Source organism: Mesoplodon mirus, assembly GCF_964341445.2.
Source record: "Mesoplodon mirus genome assembly, chromosome: 11".
Lineage (NCBI taxonomy): Eukaryota > Metazoa > Chordata > Mammalia > Artiodactyla > Ziphiidae > Mesoplodon > Mesoplodon mirus.
Window position 1 is genome coordinate 81,749,878 of NC_138987.1, and position 25,634 is coordinate 81,775,511.

At 45.4% G+C, this 25,634-nt stretch overlaps 1 protein-coding gene across 1 annotated transcript; it reads left to right on the forward strand.

The window, feature by feature from the left end:
* Nucleotides 1-19,700: 19,700 nt before the first annotated feature.
* On the forward strand, nt 19,701-24,313 carry BHLHE41 (basic helix-loop-helix family member e41). The gene is made up of 5 exons (XM_082636329.1): nt 19,701-19,922; nt 20,058-20,121; nt 20,458-20,565; nt 20,877-20,988; nt 21,453-24,313. The coding sequence occupies exons 1-5, from the start codon at nt 19,861-19,863 to the stop codon at nt 22,556-22,558; spliced, it is 1,452 nt and encodes a 483-aa protein (XP_082492455.1). The 5' UTR covers nt 19,701-19,860; the 3' UTR covers nt 22,559-24,313.
* Nucleotides 24,314-25,634: the final 1,321 nt, after the last annotated feature.

The window sequence follows — 25,634 nt, forward strand, 5'->3', positions numbered from 1 at the left end:
CTTTTTATGTTGAATCAATCAAGTCTTAAGAATTTAAAGTTACTTGAGCTTATGGCCAGTAAATTAAGAGAGATCATGACTTCACATGCTTCACTTTGACATTTATCATGTCGTTTATTAAAATATCCCTTATGATGTGGAGAAATTAAGACCCTCATATAGTTCTGGTGGGAGTGAATGATGTGGCCATTTTGGAAAGAAGTCTGGCAGTTCAGTTACCATATGACCCAGCAATTCAACTCCTAGGTGTACACCTGAGAGAACTGGAAGCATTTGTCTACACAAAAACTTGTACATGAGATGTGACCTTCAAGGTGGTGGAGGAGTAAGATGTGGAGATCACCTTCCTCCCTACAAATACATCAAAAATACATCTACAAGTGGAACTACTCCTACAGAACACCAACTGAACGCTGGCAGAACTCAGACTTCCCGAAAGATGCCTGAAGGCAACCTACAAGCAGAGGTGGGGCCAAAACCAAAGCTGAAACCTAGGAGCTGTGCAAACAAAGAAGAGAAAGGGAAATCTCTCCCAGCAGCCTCAGGAGCAGCAGATTAAATCCCCACTAGCAACTTGATGTACCCTGCATCTGTGGAATATCTGAAGAGACAACGAATCATCCAAAAATTGAGGCTTTGGACTTTAGGAACAACTGTAGACTTGGGGTTTGCTGTCTGTGACTGATTTGTTTCTGATATTATGTTTATCTTAATTTAGTTTTTAGTGCTTGTTATCATCCATGGATTTGTTTACTGGTTTGGTTGCTCTCTTTTTTTTTATTTTATTCATAAAATATGAATAAATGTTGCTTTCCAAAATATTTGGTACATTCAGTGGTCATATTTGTCACAAGTGTGTATGTGTAAGATATTCTACTGAGAACTACAAGACATGAAAACTAAGTAAGTTATAGTTTCTGCTTTCAAGAAATTTACAATTTAGGAGGGAGATAATTAGACCAGAGTACAAAAAAATTTACAATATAACAATCACCATAAAATTGGTACATGTAAGGAATGGAAGTGATTCAATGAAAAATAATGGCACCCATTTGAGAGGACCTGGAAGAGGCAACATTTGAAATGGGTGCTAAATCACAGGCGCAGGTGCAGAAGCCAGTCATCTCTGGCCATGAGAGCACATTCCTGATTCTTTTCCTTCCTCTCTGACTATTCCACCTTGTTTCCATTCTTGGATTAATCTTCTTCCATCCAATGCATAAAAATTGGTATTCTGCAATGTTTCACCCTCGATCCACTTCTCTTCTAATCTCTATGTCTGCAAAACTATCTCAACCGCTCACATCACGTACGCCATTGACTCCCAAATCTCAATCTCTAGACTGATCCTTCCCCCAAGCTTCAGATCCAATTATCCAAGTCTCTCTGAGATGTCTCCTCCACCTTCATGACACCTCAAACATGTCATAGTGAAGTCTGTCTCATATCCTCCTCCTGTACTTCCTATTCTTGTTGGTGGTACCACTCTCTGCCGGGTCACCCAAGCCAAAACCCCAAGAGTCATTCCTAATCCTTCTCCTCCTTCATTCCACACAATAAATTGGTCTCCAACCCCATAAAATCTACTTCAAAAATATTTCTCAGATCTCCCTATCATTCTCCATCTTCATTGCTACTTCCGTAGGGTCTTTTACATTGACAGTGGCCACATCCACCCAACTAATGTCCTGCTCCAGCACCCTTTCCCTTCAGTCTATTCTCAACAGTATCATCAGAGTAAATTTTTAAATTCAAAACTGACACAGCTTACAACCCTTCAAGGGCCCCTAACTGCCACCTAGACAAATTTACATTCTCTTTGTAGGTCATACAAAGTGCTCTGTGAGGAGGCATTTTCTTACCTTTCATTTTAGGCTCCCAGGTAACCAAACCACCTGCAGTGCCCATAATAACTTCCTATTTCACACCTCTGTGCCCTTGCCCTGCCAACAACCTCTGCTGGAAAATCTACCTGCTCTTTTATTTTATTTTATTTTTTTAACCTGGCTTTACTTTCCCACTTTCTTTTCAAGATTCTTCCTAGTAGTCATTCCTCTGGAAAGCCTGCCAAGGTGCTTTCCTTATGGATGCCTAGAACACCCCATATGAACCCCTCTCATAGCATTCATTACACTGTTCTGTAATCATTGTTTCATTCATCTTCTCGCCCATAGACTGTGCATATCCTCAGGCAAGACACCATGTTGTCATTCATTTTTTCAACAAATATTCACGGAGTGCTTACTAGGTGAACATGGTAGACTAGATCCGTGATTTCATGAAGTTTCTATTTTAATGGTGCGTGTCTGGTAGGGGGTTACAAAGACAATAAACATATTACTAAGACAATTTCAGATCTGGATTAAAGCTATATAGAAAATAAAATGCAGATTAAAGAGTGACTAGGGGATGGTGCCTTTCTGAGGAGGTTTCAAAAATCCAAATGATGGAAAGCCAGCTATGTGAAGATCTGTGGAAGAAAGTTATAGGCAAAGGAATAGCTGGTACAAAAGCCCTAAGGAAGAATCCGCTTGTTATGTAGACAAGATGGAAGTGTAGATGGCTAGAGCATGGTGAACAAGTGGGAAGAATGACAGCAGCTGAGATCAGGTTGACAGGAAGCAGATCTTGTAGGGTCTTATAGGCGATTGTATTTGTTTCCTATTGTTGCTGTATGTTACAAATCGTCAGAAATTTACCAGCTCAACTAACACAAACTTATCTTACAGTCCTGTAATTTAGAAGACTGACATGGTTCTCACTGGGTTAAAATCAAGGGGTTTGCAGGGCAGCATTCCTTTTGGAAGGCTCTAGAGAAGAAGCCACTCCCTCTCCTTTTCCAGCTTCCAGAGGCTGCCCATATTCCTTGGTTCTTGCCCCCCTTCCTCCATCCTCAAAGCCAGCAGTGTGGCATCTCCCTGATCATTCTGTAGTTACCTCTCCCTTTGACTCTCTTCTACCGCCTTTTCCCACTTTTAAGGACCCTTGTGATTACGCTGGGACCACCTGGATTATCCCCCCATCTCAAGGTCCTTAATTTAGTCACATCTGCAAAGTTCTTTTTGCTGTGTAAGGAAATATTTATTCACAGGTTCCAAGGATTAGGATATGGACATCTTTGGGGGCCCATGATTCTGCCTACCACAGTCACAGAAATTTGGACTTTATTCTAATTGTAAAAAATAGCCACTGGATAGATCTTAAGCAAAAGAGTGAAATGAGCTGGGTTTTATATATATATATATATATATATATAAAAATAATTATTTTATTTATTTATTTATTTATTTATTTATTTTTGCGGTACGCAGGCCTCTCACTGTTGTGACCTCTCCCGTTGCGGAGCACAGGCTCCGGACGCGCAGGCTCAGCGGCCATGGCTCACAGGCCCAGCCGCTCCGCGGCATATGGGATCTTCCCGGACCAGGGCACGAACCCGTGTCCCCTGCATTGTCAGGCGGACTCTCAACCACTGTGCCACCAGGGAAGCCCTGGGTTATACTTTTAAGAGTTAATTCTTCATAGTGTGTGTAAAGTTAGATAAGGGGAAAAGTGGAGCAAGAAGATCAGATGAGAGTCTCTTCCTAGTCCCAAGGGGAGAGAGTGCAACTGACTAGGCTGACAGCACTGAAGATGGTGAAGACTGTCCACATTCAGGAAATAGTTTGGTACAGAAAAAAACAGGACTTGCTCTTGGATTGGATACAGAAAGGAAAGAAAGTGAAGGGCCAAGGATGTGTCTTAAATTTGGGGCTCAATCAACTAGTGTACTGTAGAGTCACTGACTGAGAATCGTGAAGAATAGAGGCAGAGTGGATGGATTGGGGGCAGAAGGTGGACATTAAGATGTCTCAGGCTGAGATAGTCAGGTTTAAGATAACTAGTTTAAGATATCCAAGGGGAGCCATCAGGTAGGCAGCTGGATTTATGAGTCTGGAGCTTGCAGTTGAAAATGGAGGTGGAAACATAAATCTGGAAGTCATCAACATAAAGATGATATTAAAGCCATGAGCCTAGATGAGATCATCCAGGGAGAAAAAGTAGATAGAGAAGAGGGCAAGAGCATATCCTGGGCAGGCCTTGTTCATATTTATAGCCCTAGCACTTAGTCCTGGCACAGAGCGGCCCCTCAGTAGATTGCTGATGAACACAAGACTAATTCTGGGCTAGCCATTATTAGAAATTAGGTTATATAAACATAACTAAATAAATCATATTAAGAATGAAAGTAACACCATTGTAAAGCAATTATACTCCAATAAAGATGTTAAAAAATAAATAAATAAAAATTAAAATTTTTTTTAAAATTTTTAAAAAAGGGGAAAAAAAAGAATGAAAGTAATACATACTCAAAACTCATCACTTCCTAATTATTTTACTACATTTTACTATTCTCTATGCTCTTGAGATTAATTATGTCTATTGTAGCTTACCAACTCTGCGTTCAGTGATGTTGCCTTGGTAGCTTGAAATTGCTAGTGGTGGGAACGTGTATGTCATGGAAATTGGCAAGGGCTACAAATTAGGGCTTGGGTCATTATTTTGTCAATTGTTAGACTCAAAAAAGTGAAGGAGAAAATGTTAATCATGCAGATTGAACCTAAAATTGTGTCATGTCTGTAGTCATCATATTGTGAATAGCACAAAAATTTCAGGAAATATTTTTCCAGAATGTGAAAATTATCTGGTTTAGAAAAGAAGTTGCTCATATCACGGGTACGAATGAGTGAGGTTCTAAAAAATGTCTTCATTGTTTCACTTTCACCTTACTCATGAACATAATGATATAACATTTACATAGCAACTCATAACATAACAAATAAAAAATCAACAAACATTCATGTAGGAATTACACTTGTGAATTAATTACAACCAAAGGTTGGCAAGGGATAAAGAGTTTGGCAAAAATTAATAAAAGCATTCAGTGAGAATCAATTGGCTACATGGAGTTTAAAGGAGTAGTCTTTGCTTCATATCCTTCATAACAGTAAAATGTACAATAAACTATACGCATACACACAAACATTTTGTATGCACACATTTTCCCTAGAGAACCAGTTAATCGTTTACCAACATACCACTGCTTACATACAGACCCAATAGGCATATGGTAGTGTTTGCAGTATTAAAATTATTATATTACTATCTATTTATGGGAAGTGACTAAAATATTCATAGCAAATTCATGATCAAAATGTTGATAAGTTGTGTCATTTGAGTTCCAGTAAAATTAAAATGGATCTGTCAAATATCATAAAACCTAGAGACTGAGGGCTATATCTTCTGTTTATTTGCCTGAATTTGTGCTTGATAATTGATATTTTTTCTTTCCTACACAGAGGTCTTAGACACCTTAGAAAAAGAACAGGTTAAGAAACTTACTTGGTCGAGAAACAGATGTAGAGAACAAACGTATGGACACCAGGGGGGAAAGTAGGTGGGGTGGGGTGGTGGTGGTGGGATGAACTGGGAGACTGGGATTGACGTATACACACCAACATGAATAAAATGGATGACTAATAAGAACATGCTGTATAAAAAATAAAATAAAATTCAAATTAAAAAAAAAGAAACTTACTTGGCTTTCTTAAAAGAATTATCTGCTGATCAACTATTTGGACCTGATTAAAGCATCTACACTTTCACTAGGCAATACAATACCCACTAACCACACCTGGCTATTTAAACTCAAATTTAGATTTGCTAAAATGAAATAAAATTGAAAAATCAGTGCCTTAGTTAAACTAACCACATTTCAAAAGCTCAATAGCCACATGAGGCCAGGGGCCACCATACAGGGCAGCACAGGTTATAGAACATTTCCATCATCACAAGAAGTTCTACTGAACAGCACCGATGTAGAAGATGCTTTCCATGTAGATGCTCTACATTATTAACTGAGTGATCCAATTTTACCCTATATTTTTAAGCTGAAAAGTTAAAAGAAGTCAAGAAGTTAATTTTCAGGAGAAAAGAAACCACCAATAATTGCATATTTGGATATATTTAGATATTAAGTAAACAAGGTAGGGACATACTTCTTAGGCATCTCCTATGTGTTAGACATAATATTAGTCACGCTCACAATAGGTATATAATATCTCCACTTTGTAAACAGTGAGGACGCTGGGGTTTGCAGAAGTTCGATGCGTTGCCTTTCATGGTCAGGCAAACAAGGGGTGGCAAAGTTTAACCTTCTGCCCAGAGTTTCAGACTCCAAAGCCCATGTTCCTTCTGGCACCATGAACCTCTCTTCTCTAAACATGTCATAGATGGTGAATAGAAATGCTCCATTTTCCTCTGGATATTGGGGAGGCCGCTGTGCAGAGAGGCTGTAAAACAAGAGGCTGTGGGCACTGACTGTGGAACCCTGGCTCTGCCATTTACTAGCTGTGTGACGTGGGCAAATTGCTGCATCATGTGCCTCAGTTTCCCCCTTTTCTGAATGGCAACATCACAGTTCCCATCTCAAAGGACCATTAAGCAGTTAAATGAATTAATATTTGTAAAACACTGAAACAGAGCACGGCACCAAATAACTGCTACAAAAGTGCTTGCTAATATTATTAGGGTAGATGGCATAAAAAAGAAATCAGTCACTGTATCTTCCATGGCCGGAGAACAAAACTTGAAACTGAATTTAGGCATGTCATTCATTTAAGACATGAACAAGACTTTAATTTATGACAAAGCATGGGCTGACAGCATCTCCCCACATTCGTGCACAAATATGGAGCTGTGTGACATCTCAGAAGAGCACTCCGAAGAGTATGATTCAAAAATCATAAGGTTGGGCTTCCCTGGTGGCGCGGTGGTTGGGGGTCCGCCTGCCGATGCAGGGGACACGGGTTCGTGCCCCAGTCCCGGAAGATCCCACATGCCACGGAGCGGCTGGGCCCATGAGCCATGGCTGCTGAGCCTGCGCGTCCGGAGCCTGTGCTCCGCAACGGGAGAGGCCACAACAGTGAGAGGCCAGTGTGCCGAAAAAAAAAAAAAAATCATAAGGTTGTGGCCGGTATTGCCTATTTTCAACCAGCACATGAAATAAAACTACATCTCACTAATGGAAAAATCACAGTGACAGGTCTGGCCCTCGATTTTATTGTTATTCACCTATTAGTAAAGGAAAGGATAATTGAAAGCAATAGGTTTACCTCTTGAACTTAAAATATTTTACTTAATCTATCAATTATTTTCAAACCGTACTCTATGATACCCATAATTGTAACCAGGCAGCTAAAAGGGGACAATAATAGCTACCATTTACTGCTCACCTACCATGCTGTAGGGGCTCTGAATGCATTGTCACCAGCCTGCACAAAAGCCAGGCAGAGGTAGGCATCGGTACCTCTGTGCTACATTTGAGAAAACTGACGCATTAATAACTTGCCCAAGGTCAGCTAGTCAGGGGAAAACAACAGTTGAACGCAGGTCTCCTTGGTCTTAATGCCACAGCCCACAGCACTCTGCCACCGTAAGCAGGAATATGAAATAATATGAACCAGGAGAGAAATGTGTGATGTGTCTATTTCATTACTCTCAGTATGTCTGAGGCGGAATTTCTAAAATATTAAAACACCACAGATCCCAGAAAAATCATTAGCATTACTATCCAAAATCACAGTAGGCTCAGAAGTTTATGGGCTGGATCACCAAGGACAATGCAGGACTGTCGAGCAGGTGTGAACTCAGGCCCAGGCCTGCTGACGGCTCGCCATCCCTGGGCTGGGCTTGATGGGTGTAGTCTTTATTTTGCAACCTCGTGACCAGGAAAATCCATGCTGTCTGTCTGAATACATAATTAGGGAAATAGGACCTCTGTGTTTCTGCAAGTGTGAGTAAATGCAAAGTTGGTTTGGGGATGTGAGGGTGGAAGTGGTCCTGCCCCTATTTCCAGACTCTCGGGCGCATGACTGACCACCCCGGGGAGAATCGCCCTGCATCGGCAGCATCTTTTGCCGACCAGGGTCCTGCCTGCCGCGACTTGCTCCAGCTCTCTTCTGTCTGCACTGACCCCTCACTTCTTGTCTCCTCTGTGCCTACCAGTTTGGCATTCTGATGGGTTTGCTTCACTGCCTCCCCACCCTCCCACTTTGTTCCACAGTCTGAGGCTTGACTCCTTCATCCTGGCCCGGCGATTGTCTCTTTCTGCACTCCTGGTAACGGAACTCTCTGGCACTGCCCCAGGACGCCGTCCTGTGATCCACTCAGCCCAGCAGACCTGTAAACACAGCCTGCCATGCCAAACTTTGCACCCCCTCCCCACTTCTGGCCTCGCAGAGCCGTGCCCTGAATGTCACTTCACCAGCCCACGGCCTCTAGAGCACCTGTGGAATTCAGCTGGGCTAGTTCCAGCCCCTGAAGTCTCTGCCTTGCCCATGCCCACTGTGAAAGGAAGTAAAATTCTGTGAGTCAGAAACGCCAACTTACCAAGACTTGTAGGGAGCACACTGGCAGAGTTTACTGCCTTCTGGGCACAGAACATGTCCATCCTGGCACAGTGGCAACAGCCATTCCAGAGGCATGGGCCCTACACCCCAGCAGAACTGCCCACCACTCCACTAAAGACCGGGCCAGGCTCCTGGGGTTCCCACTATGTCAGGAGCACCTTTCACTCCTCTATGCTACCTACTTCCTGATCTTCCTGTGCCTGGTGAGGCCAAGAAAGAAATATGCAGCACCCCAAGAGCAGTGAGGGTGCCCCAGCCCAGCAGAGCCACACCAGTATGGGGAAGTCCCAGCAGGAGGATGGGGGGGTAGGAGCCAAGACTACATTCTCCACCTCCTGCACCTGTGAGGACCCTTCAGATGCTCTGTAGCTGGGTGATGACTTGTCCTTCAAGCCTTTTACTGGAACAAGGCTTCAGTTCAGGTGACACCTGAAGGATGAGTAAGAGGAAGAGAGTTGAAGGGAGTTGGGGACGTGGGAAAAAGCATTCCAATCAGTTGGGAAGTCGGGACAACTTAGTGAAGGACCTGAAAGTTCAGGGTACATTAAAAAAACGAAAAACTGGGCTTCCCTGGCGGCGCAGTGGTTGAGAATCCGCCTGCCGATGCAGGGGATACGGGTTCGTGCCCCGGTCTGGGAAGATCCCACATGCCACGGAGCAGCTGGGCCCGTGCGCCATGGCCACTGAGCCTGTGTGTCCAGAGCCTGTGCTCCGCAATGGGAGAGGCCACAGCAGTGAGAGGCCCGCGTACTGCAAAACAAAAACAAAAACAAAAACAAAAACAAACTGAAAGGAAGTAGGCATGCTGGAGTATAGAAAAGAGGCAGAGAAATGACACAGAGGATGTATAAAGGCAAGTCATACAGTGCCTCTCAGGCCACTCAGAGTTTTTATTTTTATTTTAACCTGATGGAAATGGGAAACAAATGGTTTTGATGAAGGGAATGACATGGACAGAAAGATTGCTCTGGTCACAGTGTGGAACTGAATTAGGTGTGGTGGAGGGAGAAGGCATGCCTACCCAGTGGATATGGCGGTGAGATGTCTGTTGTCAACTCCACCCCAGATCCACTGCCTTCTCCATGGGCTCTCATCACAGGTGGGAAGTTGGGAATGACATTTTGCACTCTCCCTTGCCCACAGGGGAGTTTAGATGATGCTAATGAGAGGCCCTTGTGCAAGAGGTGGAAAGTGGAAGAGACACACCACGTTCCTCCAGCGGTGTCAGCGGCTGTGTGCCGATGTGAGGTTCACACTGGCTTCCAGGCAAGCTCCTGCAACTCAGCCTCTTCAGCAAGGCAAGCAGCTGAGCTCAATGGCATTCAGGTTACCCTAAAATATCTGGCAGTCAAGGTTTCCTTAAAGTTAGTAGCTGGTTTTCCCAACCTTGATTGCCTTAGCTTATGTATCCAAAGGTTACGAATGCTTCTAATCCCCTCTGTTAAATCCCTCCCACTTGAAATATCTAGAATGGTTTCTGTTTTCCTCACTAAACCCCAACTGTTCAAGGGTTAAAGGAGGTTAAGAAGTTCTCAAGTACTGGGCGTGAGAAATTATGGGGGCTTGGTCTAGGGTATAGGCTTATATATACCCCTTGGTCTAGGGTATAGGCCAGTGAGGATGGAAAAAATAGGATGGATTTAATGTACATTTAACAAGTGGCATCTACAGGACATTGTTATTAATTGGATGAGAGGAAGAAGGGAGATGAAGGGGTCAAAAATGACCACCAAGTTTTTGGCTTTAAGGTCAAGCAATCTTGCTAAACTTGCCATACAGTCCACGTAGCTGGAAGGGGTGTGGACACCAGGCTGCCCCAAGTGGCCAGCCCTACCAGGGCTCCTTTCCAGATTAAAGCACTGAGACCAAAGAAGAAGTAAGGAAGTCAACAGTATGATGGTGAAGAAGATGTGCCCTTTGGCTGGATGTAAAAATCTGTACCCTGGATGCTAAGGGCCATTGTAATGGCTTATCATCCTTTTCAAAACTGCTCCAACCTGTTCTAGAGCAGAGGAAGTCAGTTAAGCCAAGTTCTGTCCAAATCTCCCCCTAAAAGGAGGCTGCTAGGGAAATGACCAAGCAGCTGGGGTCAGGGTGAGGGTTGAGTGACTGGGACAGAGAAGGAGCTTCTTACAGGAGACTACAGAGGATGTGGAACACCAAGAAGGCAAACCAGTTTAAAAGCCACAAGGCAAAGTTTAGATTCAAATACCAAAGAGAGAAAGTTCAAACACTAAGCTATGAGAAGAGCACAATATATGTCATGGGAGATAGCAGAATCAGAGAGCAGATCAAGAGCATATAAAGTTGTATATGCTTGGAGGGGGTGGGTAAGGGGGCGTTCCCACCAACATCAGGAAGTCAGGGCAAATTGGGGGAGGGTAATGATGGTCTCGACAGCTTATGGGAGTGGGGCACATAGTATTTTCCTTGACCATCTTTCCATTCAGGGATGTTTTGATTACAGGAGGACAAGGCTTACCCATAGACTGAGGTCACTGACTACACCTTCTGGAATGATTTCTAAAGTGCATTCTTGAGAAGCATAGCTGTAAGTGCTTCTCAAATGCACCAAAGAGGAGGTATCTGAGTACTGTCTTTGGAATATGTGAAGGCTTTAGGATAACTACTCAGCTTCCTCAGTGATCTCCCTTCTTTAAGAAATTATGAGCCATTAGATTCTAAGGTTGTTGAAGACAAGGTTCCATATTGAATCCCTAATGCCCCTCACAGTGTACAATAAATACCAGTTTAACAGCTGAAGATAGAATAGCAGATTCCAAGACATTGGGCAGCTTTATCCAGTGGGCTAAACACAACCTTTATCCATGTGTCTATCTGTGGGGAAATACACCCAGAATTCCCACTCCAATGTCAGGAACACCACTCCACAACTAGAATGGGATCCAGAATGGCCCCTCTCACCACTCTCTTCATTTCTCAGCAACTCCTCGAAACAGCCTCTGGTGATGGCTCCCAAAGCCTGGAGAAGGGGCTTTACCAAGGGAGGTGAAAGTCTTGGTTGGGGGATCCCCTTGGGGGCTGAAGGGAGAAGGTGGCTGTTAGAACCCTAGACTCCTGCCGGTGACAACCCCAGGAGCACACCTCAGGCCTCGGTTCCCTATTGCCTGGCTTTGCTACTTAGTACACAGCAAAGACAAGTTATCTAAAGTCTCTGAACCTGAGTTTGTCTATCTGTAAAGTGGAGTTAGTGGTGCCTCATTCAAAGAATGGAGAGAACTAACTAATGTTTGTACGACACCTGCCTTAATACCTGTCCACTAAAATGTTCCAAAGCTGCATTCTCTTCCAGAATTCACCTCCCAATTCCAGCCTTAGAGACTGGCTCCGCTGCTCCCATGCTACTGTACTCACATACCTCTTCTCTCCTCCCTCATTTGCTCCAGAACCCAACACAGTCACAAAGCTCTTCTCCTAATCTCCTGACCCCAAAGCCACTGTATACTATATCAACGTGTCTTGAAGTAGTTGAAGAGCAAAATCCAACCCCCTTCAGGTGGGAACTATCAGAAGGTGCATTTTTGCTGGAAGTTGCTCTCTTCAATTCAAATGCCAGGGGGCAGAAGGCATAGCTAGAGGACAGATGCCACTACATTAAAAGGAAGACAATCATTTCCCAGAAAACACGCAGCTGCAATTTGCATTCTACAGGAAGTAGAGCAAAGCCTTTTAAATTCCCTCCCGAAGCAGATTTCTGCAATTATTAGAACTTAAAAATACAGATGTTCAAGACCATGGCTTAAGGAGTTAGTTAAATATGCGCAATTGCAGATGGAAAGACTGAACATTTTCTGAAATTGGTATTAAATACCCTCATACAATAAAGGGACACTGCCAACACATATGGCATAGTGGAGAAAAAATGACCCACTGAAGAAAAAAAAAGAAAGAGAACCCGAACAAGCTATTTCCTTTAGTTGGACCACCACAGAGATGGCTAGTGCCAACCCAATATCCATTCTCTGCTCCCTCTTTACTAAAGAACTCCCTACATTATTGGAGGAGCCTTAAATAAAAAACTGTGTTTCTAATCCCTTGTGATAGGATTGGGCAAAGCAGAAGTCATTGGGTAGAGCTTATAAGAAAAGCTCTTTAAAGGAGACTTGCTCAGCTGGTAGACACCCTTTTATGCTTCCGTGCAGGAGCTCCAGCAGCCATCTTATGACTATGAGGCAACCTTGAGGACAGATGGAAGCTGGTGTAGAATGGAGCATAAGTCTGGGATAGTGATGGCACTATTACTACTTCACATTACCCCTGGACTCCTTTCATCTAGACTTCTTTTATGGGACCAAAAAAGAAATTCCTAATTTGTTTAAGCTGCTGTGATTTTGGCTCAAATGCAGTTCTTAACTGATACTCACACCTAGCGTAGGTTTCTATTAGTTTCCTTGCGAATGAGGATTATAAGTTAATATCAGGAACATAATACTTTTTTGGTAATTATATATGAATTCTTGTTTTAATTTAACTATTGAATAAAATTTATACCAATAGTTCTAAGGGTAGGTTAAATCTAGTCTTTTATTGTCTTTATAAAGTGCCAGTCTCTATTACAGATAGCTCTCTGCACTGGGTGGGCACCATCTGAAAATGGATTCAAGGACCATGCCCCTAATGGGCAGGTGAGGTAAGTGGCTGTTTAGTATATCTTATTCCTATTTGTGTTTCACACAATAACGCAAACATGTATCTCTCTGAAGCATTTCTAAGGATTTTCATCAGCAGTGACAAGGGAAACACAGGAGTTAAAAGGCTCCCTCTTCATGCAGCCTCTCTTGTTTCCACTATACAGCTAGGCCAGGAGAACCCAGAAAAAGGCAGGGATCACTTTGTGGAAATCCTTATGGGTTTGTCATCTGCTTCTCACTCTACTTTTCCGGTCTCATTCTGGATCAACCTCAATCAGTATGAGAAACACCTGGGCATGGGAGGGAACAGGCAAACACTTACGAAGAGAAGAGCCAGGGAGATCCCCCTACAGTGGTCTTAGACTTGGCACTCCCCTAGTTGTCTTTTGTATGTAAGAACTCCAGGAACATTGAGCATATGTTAAATTCGGGACCACATGCATGAGTGTTTATGATAATCACAAAACTACAGATAATTTCAGCAGTAATAAAATTCATTTCCTATACTTAATATTACCTGCTCTGTGATGCTATGCAAAGACTAATAAGTGTATAAACTTCTTGAGCAATGTTACATAAACATAAAATGTGATTCATGTGAATGTTTACAACCACAAAAACACATTAATTGATCGTCTACAGAAAGACTGAAGTTCTTTTTTTTTTTTTTTGCGGTACGTGGGCCTCTCAATGTTGTGGCCTCTCCCGTTGCAGAGCACAGGCTCCGGACGCGCAGGCTCAGCGGCCATGGCTCACGGGCCCAGCCACTCCACGGCATGTGGGATCTTCCCGGACCGGGGCACGAACCCGTGTCCCCTGCATCAGCAGGTGGACTCTCAACCACTGCGCCACCAGGAAAGTCCCTGAAATTCTTTTACAAATTAAACAGGGCGCTTCCCTGGTGGCACAGTGGTTAACGATCCACCTGCCAATGCAGGGGACACGGGTTTGAGCCCAGGCCCGGGAAGATCCCACATGCTGCAGAGCAACTGAGCCCGTGTGCCACAACTACTGAAGCCTGTGCACCTAGAGCCCGTGCTCCGCAACAAGAGAAGCCACCACAATGAGAAGCCCGCGCACCACAACAAAGAGTAGCCCCTGCTCGCTGCAACTAGAGAAAGCCCATGTGCAGCAACAAAGACCCGGACACAACTCAGTCAGCCAGGAAGGAAGGAAGGAAGGAAGGAAGGAAGGAAAGAAGGGAGGGAGGGAGGGAAAGAAAGAAAGGAAGGGATTATAAATAGGGATACTTGTGCTAATTTGCTGAGGATGCAACTAGAAAACCCAGCCTTCTATTCTGGGATTTTAAATCTGGTGCCTTTAGCAAATAGCATTATCAGTGGTTTAAAGTCATATTTGGCTTCTGGTGAATAGCAGTGGGGTTTCTCTTCTCCTAAGATCCTCTTGTGAGGCGATGTACCTTCCTCCAGCGGTGTGCCTGAAAACACTAACAGTGAGAGCAGTGTGCACGCCCAAAGGAGGGATTCCGAGGGGCTTCACACATCCCTGATCTATCATCCCATGCTGGTCCCCGCCCCCCATGGTCCCCACCTTGATTTTCGCATCAACCCTAAACTTTATCTTTTAGATTTTCTTACACTGATTGATGAAGTTTTTGATGTAAAATAATGTAGAATGACTAAATTCTTGTCTACTACCCAAAACGGAGGTGATTAAGAAAGGCATCTGCACACCCGATGGTACATCTTTCCAGCAGTACAGGCAGGAGGCTCCACACCCCTGGGCAGATCCAGGGCCTTTAAAGCCATTAGAGATGCACAGGTAGTTTGTCCCAAACACCCTAGTCACCTCTCCAGGAGAGTGGTAAGGCTTGTAGAACCCTAAAAAGGCAGAAAACCTCTTCTCCATGGAAACGTTAATGCTCCCAGGAGAGTTCGCTTTCTGTTGGAAATTCAAGACTTTGCAAGCAAACATGATAAGACCTTGCAAAGTCACAAGGTGACTAGAATGAGTGTCGGGCTTAGAATACTTAGGCAGGGGTGAGGGGAGAGGGGTGGGACCTGGGGTGTTTCCTTTAATTAGAGTCTCTATAGGTAGTGATTTCCCTACTTAACCAAAAAAAAGCAATGGAAGCAGCTCCCCACCTCACCCTTAAAAGGAGAAAGATGGGTATCTTTAATTGAAATCAAAGCATCATAGAATTCTTTAATTATAGGCTCAAAGGGGTTTTGAGCTCATCTTGCAGCTCCTTGGCTTTCAGCAGGACGGTATTAAACCTTCCTGAAAAGATAAGACTCAACCTATTTTTAAACATACCCAAAGAGGACATTCTAGTCTTCTGTTCCTTTGTTAGACAGGGGAGATTTTTTCCCTTTCTAACCTCACCACAGGTGAACTTTCCTATTACTAACCTGAGCCTTCATGTTAGAGTTTGGCTTAGTTTGCTCAGTGGAAATGAACTGCTGGTCATCATTAGCCTTCTTCTAAACTGTACTTCCATCTGTCCATATGGATGAAATTATAACAATTAATTAAGAGATTTGGGTTTAAATCAATACATTTGGAGCTAGATGCCAATGGAATTACTGACAAAACACTGCCACCTTTCTTTTTTTCATACCTTTCTATTTCTCTACCATGAGCTCCAGTACATTTGAACACACATACACACTACAACAACTGTGCACAGTCACACCGGTAAATTAAAAAACATCCCTGAAACAGCTAGTTAACATTTAGATCTTGGCCCTCACTATTCACATCAGGCAGTAATAGTGAACGGCACAGGCACTGGAGCCTACTGTCTGTGCTTAAATCCTGGGTCTGGGACCATGGGCATATTTTGTAATCTCCCTATATGTCTATTTTCTCATCTGAGGAATGGAGACACTAATAGTATCCACCTTATAAGACTGTGGAAAGGATTCGTGAGTTACTATATTAAAAGCCCTTAGAATGGTGTCTGGACTCTAATCTAAAATGCTATACATTTGTTAGCTATTGTTACATCCTCCTTGCAGCAAAGGGACATTCGGAGCCTCGATGTTACAGAAGGCAAAAGTCTGAGAAAGAAAAGAGTAGGACTCAAGTTTAAGGGGAGTGAATAGCAAGAAGAGCAATCAAGGTGAGAAATTTTTTTTTCTTTTTTTTTTTAACATCTTTATTGGAGTATAATTGCTTAACAATGGTGTGTTAGTTTCTGCTTTATAACAAAATGAATCAGTTATACATATACATATGTTCCCATATCCCCTCCCTCTTGCGCCTCCGTCCCACCCTCCCTATCCCACTCCTCCAGGGGGTCACAAAGCACCGAGCTGATCTCCCTGTGCTATGCGGCTGCTTCCCACTCACTATCTATTTTGCATTTGGTAGTGTATATATGTCCATGCCTCTCTTTCGCTTTGTCACAGCTTACCCTTCCCCCTCCCCATATCCTCAAGTCCATTCTCTAGTAGGTCTGTGTCTTTATTCCTGTCTTACCCCTAGGTTCTTCATGACATTTTTTTTCTCCTTAAATTCCATAAATATGTGTTACCATACGGTATTTGTCTTTCTCTTTCTGACTTACCTCACTCTGTATGACAGACTCTAGGTCTATCCACCTCATTACAAATAGCTCAATTTCGTTTCTTTTTATGGCTGAGTAATATTCCATTGTATATATGTGCCACATCTTCTTTATCCATTCATCTGATGATGGACACTTAGGTTGTTTCCATCTCTGGGCTATTGTAAATAGGGCTGCAATGAACATTTTGGTACATGATTCTTTTTGAATTATGGTTTTCTCAGGGTATATGCCCAGTAGTGGGATTGCTGGGTCATAAGGTGAGAAATTTAAAAAGACAAAAAGCAAATAAGAGAACAAAAGCTACAGGGAAAGAGTAAAAGCAGACATTTAATGGGGGGAAAGGTAGAAAGAGAAAAATATAAGGTGAAAAAAAGAAAAGTAAAAGGGAAACGAATAAAAAGGTGGGCATGAAAAAGGGAAGAAGAAGAAAAGAAGGACTGAGGATAACAAAGGAGACCAAACATTAGAAAAGACTCCACTTTCAGCTTGAGCTGGGTATCAGAAAAAGAAAGGAGTGAAAGAGAAAACAGAAATGTTGGAACACAAGAGATGGGGAGAGGGGAGATAAGAGTGGTAACAGGAAAGGCTTCATTTGCAGCAAGGCCTCTTTGTCTTTGAATTAGGGGAAGTTTACATCCAAAATTAACACCTCTGATCTTCTAGACTTCCTTCCCAATTTCTCCTATTGCCTTAGAGTCTGCCCCAGACTTGCCCCCTAAGGTTTGCCCTGATGAGCTGTCTGACTTGCGTCTGGTCCGCTCTACCGACAAAGCCAAGATGCAGTGATCCAATCTTCACTTCATTTTCACTAAATACTCCAGCCATACTTATATTTACACTCTCTTCCTTCTCCAAACCGTCAGAAACCTATAAGGGGAGCTGGTATTTCAATTTTTAAAATTATTCACCTTGACGACATCCCTCCCCCCCCCCGCCTCCTCTGCTTTTTTGGGGAGGAGGGGTGTCAATTTAGAACCAGAGGACAAAATGATACAGTGCTGCAGGGGTATGCCGCTTTTAGGACTACAAATTTTCCTCCCCACCAAAGGGAATTAATCACCTAATCACTTGAAAACAAGAGAGAGGCTGGCTCTAGGTATAAAGTAGAATTAGGATTTTAAAAATACTTTTTCTTTTAAGTATTATCATTATTAAATTGCCTATTTGGTGCAAATAAGCCTCCCTCTTGGAGAAAGTCGAGAGACCTTAAAGGGCCCTCTAAGCAGATGAAGTGGACGGACCGCGAGCGTCTCCTCACGCGGGGGTGAGCTTGGGCCGCCGCCGCCGCCTCCGGAGTCACGAAGCCAGACGCGGCGCGTCTCCGCCCAGGACTCGGGAGACTGCAGCAGCGCTGCCGCGGCCCCGGCTGCTCCTGGAGGCTGGGAAGAGACGCGACTCCTGCAGACACGTGACCTCCTCCCAGCCGCCGCTTCCCGCGACCCAGATCCGTCCCCGGAACCCGCGCTCGGCGGGGCGGGCCGTGGGACACGTAGCGACGGCCCCAGTCCCTGCTGCGCCCCGGTGCGCGTGCATTCGGCGTAGTTCTCCCCTTGGTTCACGCGCCACTGGCAATAAAGAATGTTTCGGGGATCACCCGGGAGAATGCAGGAAGGAAAGACGTTTGGTTTGCCATCTATCTACCTGTATATAGAGAGATTAATATCTATTCTCTCCATCCCCGCCCTGGCAGACCCGAGCGGCGGCAGCGGGACCGGAGACCCGGGAGTCCCGCAGGACGCGCTTTCCCCCCGGCCTCCAAGGCCCCTTGCCGTCCGCTGTTCCAAGCGGCAGGGGCAGTGCGCAACTGCGGGCACCTCCCGGTAACTCTCACTAGCAGTGAGTCATGCTCCCGGGGTGGCTCTGGGGAAAGGTAGCCCGGCTGGTGCTGGCCTGTGCTTTCCCCGCGCCGGGCGCCGCGGCTGCAGGGCGAGCGCGCGCGCGCACGGGTTCCCCGCGCAGTGATGTGGCAGCAGCTGCAGGTCGGATCACGTTGCTGGCCCTGTGCTGGTACCCGTTTGAGACAAGATTAAGGAGGGAGGCTTTGGAGGTGCCAGCGGTAGTAAACGTGGGCTCTGCACACTCCCGGAGTCGCTTATCACATGAGGGGGGAGGGGGCGGGGAAGGCACGCAGCGCCACCCGGGGCGCGGCGGAGTTTAGCCAGCGAGTGATAATGTTGCATCGCTTTCCGCGGTAGCCCCTCTCGTGCCACCCCATCCTCTCCCCCTCCCTCACTGCCGCGTTCCTCGGGGAGCGCCTGAGGCCCCAAACGTCGTCATCTGCGGCTGTGATTAGTGGCACCGCAATTCCAGCTGCTGCGGGAAGTTTGGGTGGCCCAGGGACACTGTGTGGCCGAAAGACACTTGGATTGCGACATTCTGACCCACTGGCTACATTTTCGTTTATTTTAAATCCTTCAGGGAGCGGATTTCAAGTTGTCCCCTTTCGGGGCAACCTCCAATCAGGGCTAAGGGGTCCCCGCCGGCAACCAAGCGGTGAGCAAACAAGTCTCCAAATTGTCCTTTGGGACTGAAGTTGACCCACCGCGAATTCTCTTTCTCTTTCCTTTTTCTGGTCCAAACCAATAGCACAGTCGGTGGAAAAGCAAAAAGCCACGTTCACGTTCCTGAACCGCAATGACGGACGGATTGAGGGAGTCGCACTTCCGAGCCGAGGAAGCCCTGTCTGCCCTGCACCCCCCGGCGCCCCCCCCCCCCAGCTGACTGCACCGCCCTCGGGAAGATGAATAGCTTGGCTGAAGTTGTTTTTCCTTTCCGGTGGCCCTGATCAGGTGTCCCCGCCCCCTCCCGCCGTTTGCCCTCCCTCGCAGCTTTCTCCAGACGCCCCCTCCCGGCCCGGCCCCTCCTCCCCCGCCCCCCTCCGGGCTGGACCGCGGATGGTACGTTCCGCACGTGAGCTGGGTGCTGGTCTGGCCGGCGACGCGCGTGCCCTGTGGCCAAACACTGCCCGGAGTGAGAGCAAACTACCAGCGCAGTGGGGCCGGCGCGAGTGTGCGTGCGTGTGTGTGCGTGTGTGTGCGAGAGAGCGAGCACGGTGGGAGGAGGGGACCAACCGCTTCACACTTTCAACACTGCACTGAAGAGGGAGAGAGAGAGAGAGACTGGAGACGTACAGATCCCCCCAAGATCTCCCAAAGCTACCGTCCCACAGATTATAGAACAGAACCCCAAAAATCGAAACAGAGGAAACGGACAGCGGTGGAACATGGACGAAGGAATTCCTCATTTGCAAGAGAGACAGTTACTGGAACATAGAGATTTTATAGGGTAAGGTGCACGCACCCTTGCGAATATCTGTCTAGGCTTCAGTTTGATTTTTTTCTTCTCCAGAAAGTGGTATGGAGCGGGCGAGGGCAGAGCCCCTCCCCGAATGGATGCCTGATGCTGATTTCTGTTTTGCAGACTGGATTATCCCTCTTTGTATATGTGTAAACCCAAAAGGAGCATGAAGCGAGACGATAGCAAGGTAAGTGTAAGTTTCTGATGTTCCCCATAACCTGCCTGGATAGTTAATTAGGGCCATTGATTTCACAGCGAAGCTCTACCCGCAAATATATTCCAGCTTCCCCGACTGTGAATTTTAAGTGGTTTGCGGGATACTCTCAAGGGGAGATTAAACATCATACCTGAATTTAAATTGCATTTCAGAACAGTCCAGAGGAAAGAGTTGTCTTGGGCATAGTTTCTCACAGTTGTTTTTTTTTTTTTTTTTTTTTTGGTGGTGGGGCGGCGGTATTGTAATATCCAGTAAATGAATGTTTAGCTTATTGTTTTCTCTCTTCCATGACTCTCATATATTAAGGATACCTACAAATTACCGCACAGATTAATAGAAAAGAAAAGAAGAGACCGAATTAATGAATGCATCGCTCAGCTGAAAGACTTACTGCCTGAACATCTAAAGTTGACAGTAAGATGCAGATTTTTATTCTTTGCCGCTCTCCAAGGGCGTGTTAATAGCCTGGTACTACTCCCAGAGATATAAGAATAAATGTAAATATCAGATTCCTTACAACCTGTGCTATAGGGTGCAGGAAGAGTAGGTGTTCACAACTGAAGGCAAGAAATCATTTATAACCTGTATTGTGGAAAGCTCAAGAAGTATAGGAATAGTACTTCTTTGAAAGTGTTTGCTTAAGTTGCTGTGCTGACTGCAGAGCCAGTGAAGCCAAATGTGTGTTTTTAAGTCACCAAGTGCCCCCTTCTTTTTTTGCACTGCAGACTCTGGGGCACCTGGAGAAAGCGGTGGTCTTGGAATTAACTTTGAAACACTTAAAAGCTTTAACAGCCTTAACGGAGCAGCAACATCAGAAGATAATTGCTTTACAGAATGGTAAGTCAGTTCAGGGAGGCCAGCCCACCCCGAGGAAGCCGGGCAGCCCACAGAGGAGCAGTGTTAGGACTCTTCCCCCAGCCCCACCTCCTCCCTGGGGCCCACGGGCTCACTTTCATTTGTTAAATTGCTTACACTTTCCCTTCACTGGAAAGTGCCCATTTCCCGAAGCATCCTAAAGGCTTTCAGCCGAACTCAGAGGAGTCAGATTTGTATTTAAAGTGGCGGCTGCGCCCTCTCCACTTCGGTTTTTCAGCGGGGAGTAGGGCGCCTCCCCCCCCTGCCCACTCCTCCCACCTCTGGGCAACCGGTGGCTTATATCACTCGAATACGGAGGAAAAACCGAGATCACTTTAGTCAATGTAGGGCCCACGTGATAAGCAGATGTTTTAACGTCGGTATTTTTCTTCTTGCCTCCATTCCTCTGTTCCCCACCCCCGCCCCTCACCCCTTCCTCATCCTAGGGGAGCGATCTCTGAAATCGCCCATTCAGTCCGACTTGGATGCGTTCCATTCGGGATTTCAAACATGCGCCAAAGAAGTCTTGCAATACCTCGCCCGGTTTGAGAGCTGGACGCCCAGGGAGCCGCGGTGTGTCCAGCTGATCAACCACTTGCACGCCGTGGCCACCCAGTTCTTGCCCACCCCCCAGCTGTTGACTCAACAGGTTCCTCTGAGCAAAGGCACCGGCGTGCCCTCGGCCGCCACCCCCGCCGGGTCCGGGGCCGCCCCCTGCCTGGAGCGCGCCGGGCAGAAGCTGGAGCCCCTCGCCCACTGCGTGCCGGTCATCCAGCGGACTCAGCCCAGCGCCGAGCTCGCCGCCGAGAACGACACGGACACCGACAGCGGCTACGGGGGCGAGGCCGAGGCCCGGCCGGACCGCGAGAAGGGCAAAGGCGCGGGGGCGAGCCGCGTCACCATCAAGCAGGAGCCCCCCGGGGAGGACTCGCCGGCGCCCAAGAGGATGAAGCTGGATTCCCGCAGCGGCGGCGGCCTGGGGGGCGGCGCGGCGGCGGCTGCGGCCGCGCTCCTGGGGCCCGACCCGGCCGCCCCGGCCGCGCTGCTGAGACCCGACGCTGCCCTGCTCAGCTCGCTGGTGGCGTTCGGCGGAGGCGGGGGCGCGCCCTTCGCGCAGCCTGCGGCCGCCGCGGCCCCCTTCTGCCTGCCCTTCTACTTCCTCTCGCCTTCGGCGGCCGCCGCCTACGTGCAGCCCTTCCTGGACAAGAGCGGCCTGGAGAAGTACCTGTACCCGGCGGCGGCCGCCGCCCCGTTCCCACTGCTGTACCCCGGCATCCCCGCCCCGGCCGCCGCCGCCGCCGCCGCCGCTGCCGCCGCCGCCGCCGCCGCCTTCCCCTGCCTGTCCTCCGTGTTGTCGCCCCCTCCCGAGAAGGCGGCAGCCGCCGCCGCCGCCGCGACCCTCCTGCCGCACGAGGTGGCGCCCCCTGGGGCGCTGCACCCCCCGCCCCCGCACGGCCGCACCCACCTGCCCTTCGCCGGCCGCAGCGAGCCGGGGAACCCGGAGAGCTCCGCTCAGGAAGATCCCTCGCAGCCAGGAAAGGAAACCCCCTGAATCCTTGCTCCCCTTAGAAGGGACCCGGGTTCACGCGGAATCATAATAAGTTAAAACACCCTTAACGTTTTCAAGGGAGGAAGTGTAAGAGATGCACGACGGGCTTAAAAGAAAACAAAACAAAACAAGCAAAAAAAAAAAAAAAACCACAGGTGTTTTGTGTACGTTTGGAGTTCCTGTTTTGCTCATCCCTCACCGCCCACCAACCTTCACACACTAACGTCCCTTTCTTCTCCCGCCAGCTGTACAAGAACCTCATAGGTATTCTTTTTTCTTTAAAGAACTCCCCGTAATAAGTTTTGCCTTCTTTTAGGCCACGTTCCATTGTCTTCTAAAATATAGGACCGAATTCTCGATGAAGTGAGAAGGGTCTGCTCTGCGAGTGAGCTCGCTGAACCAGGGTAGGGGAAAGGGGGCGGAGGAGCTGACGTGGAACCGCAGGTAGCTGCTGTCTGCCTGCGTCTCAAAGCTGTCCTGCTTGCTTTAGGAAGATTTCCACAAATAGAAGGAGGACCTTTTAAAATTCAACTTAGTCTTCAGTATTTTATAATGTTCAGCTTTTCAAGAGGCGTATATTTTTCAAAGAGGAAGCGGTGAGGGTGCAGTCGCTCACGTTGCAACCTGTTCTGAAGTGGTGTGAATGGTGTCTCTTAGTAAGTTGCGCTTGTTTAAGGAGATGCGGAGTTGGGCCAACGTCAGAACTAAGTCAGGGAAGGAGATGGATGAGGAAGGCCAGAGTCATTCTCAGTACATTTGCTAGCACTTTATTGAGAAATTGACCGTGAATCAATTAACTTATTTTAATTTCATATATATATATATATATATATGAAACTGAGTGCATCTGTTTTCACCCCGTCATTATTTAATCCATCATGTTTCTAAGTTTGTATCATCTTGGTGTTAAAAAACAAAGAACGTGCGCTGAACTTTAAAAAAAAGAAAAAGAAAGAAAAAGAAAAACAAGTCCGAACTGATTTATCCTATATTCTGTTAATTCACAAGAGTGGAGGAGGAAAGCATTAAACTGGTCCGTTTGGGTTGGAAATGCTGTAAAGATGTGGAATGAAGCTCTGTGAGGCCTTCCTATCTCCAAGTCTATGTATTTTCTGGAGACCAAACCAGATACCAGATAATCACAGAGAAAGCTTTTTTAATAAGGCTTAAACCAAGACCTTGTCTAGATATTTTTAGTTTGTTGCCAAGGTAGCACTGTGAGAAATCTCACTTGAATGTTATGTAAGGGGTGAGACACAACAGTCTGACTATGAGTGAAGAAAAGATCTGGGTCTTTTAGTCAGTTTGGTGCATTTGCTGCTGCTGTTGCTACTGTTTGCCTCAAACGCTGTGTTTAAACAACGTTAAACTCTTAGCCTACAAGGTGGCTCTTATGTACATAGTTGTTAATACATCCAATTAATGATGTCTGACATGCTATTTTTGTAGGGAGAAAATATGTGCTAATGATATTTTGAGTTAAAATATCTTTGGGGGAGGATTTGCTGAAAAGTTGCACTTTTGTTACAATGCTTATGCTTGGTACAAGCTTATGCTGTCTTAAATTATTAAAAAAATAAATAAACACTGTCTGCAAGAAACCAGCTGGTTTAGAAAAGTTTAGTATGTTAAGATAAACTAGAAATTATCTTTATATTCTAGTATTTTCAGCACTCCACAAATTCTATTACCTAAAATAAATATTGCCACGCTATTTTGTGATTTTAAAATTCTTACTAAGGAATAAAAACTTTAATATACGTACGCTATGAGATTGTCTAATAATTAAAAAGACATAATGGATGCTCGGATAGTTTTAAGATGATCTATGAATATAGGGATAAAAGTCATTTAGATTCTCAGATACACGACTTTATTTGTCACTGGCTTGATGTCACACATTTGCAATCTCTTGCAAGCCTCCAGGCTCTGGCTGTGTCTACTTGCTTGTTCCCAATGTATCTACATGAAAAGTGCAAAAGAAAAACCTACCAGTCACTTCCATGGTTTACGTTAGACCCAGTTTGCTAATGTTTTTATGACTGACAGAGCTTTTCATCTTTGACACCAGGTAGCCTCTGTTGTGTGGTCTGGTGCTTCTCTTTCACTGGATCCCGTATAAATACTCTATCACTTAGGGGTGGTTAATTCCTTGGTATATTTTAGCTTCTTAGCCTTTATAAAATAATTCTCTTGTGGGACTTTATCATGGAATTCAAGGAACAGAAATAATTATTTCTAGACTTTTCTCAAGTTTATAATCAAATTTGTGATTTGATACCAACTGTGCAAAAGATTGTCAATATTTAGTTTCAATAATGTTCTTCACAAACCCCTTGATTTTTGAAAGGTGTTGAAACAATAGTCAAAATTTATGAGATGTAGAAAAAGTGCTCCCTCTGCTGACTTTATGGCAACCAAACTGCAAGTCATAGAAAGTGGAGCCGGAAGGAACCTCGGAGATCAGCTGTCCAGCCCCTGCCTTTTAAATATGAGAGAAATGAAGCCCAGAGATATCAGATATCTTCCCAAGGTCACAAAGCTACCTGGAGCCAGCACTAGAGACCAGATCTGTTGTATCCCCCAGTCAGTGACCTACTTCCCGCTGCAGCATCTTGAACCAAATAAACCGAATTTGGGCAGCATTCGTGAAACACCACGAATAAATCACAGGAAAAGCAAATAAAAATTAACATTACAAAACCATGTAGGATTTTTGAGCATTGTAAGTTACTGAACTTTAGAAAAATATTCTGTCCAAACCAGAATAATGGAAAAAAGTAGCATTTTAAATATTTTGAGCTACATGTTAATGTCATATTGTAATCATGTGTTTCATAGCCAAAAAAGATGCAAAGTAAGTCAGAGGATAATAAAATGTTTTAGCATTTGTATGATTTTGGTATAATAAAACAAAAAAACCTTAGGGTTGGACCAGATTTTATAGATTAGTTGTTTAGTCCAAATGCCTCTATACTAGCATGGTAATAGGATAAAGTTAGTGAGAATAGAACTGCAAAATAATATTGTCTGTATTGCATCTGAAAAATGTTATTTTGGTCATTGATTTATTTTAATG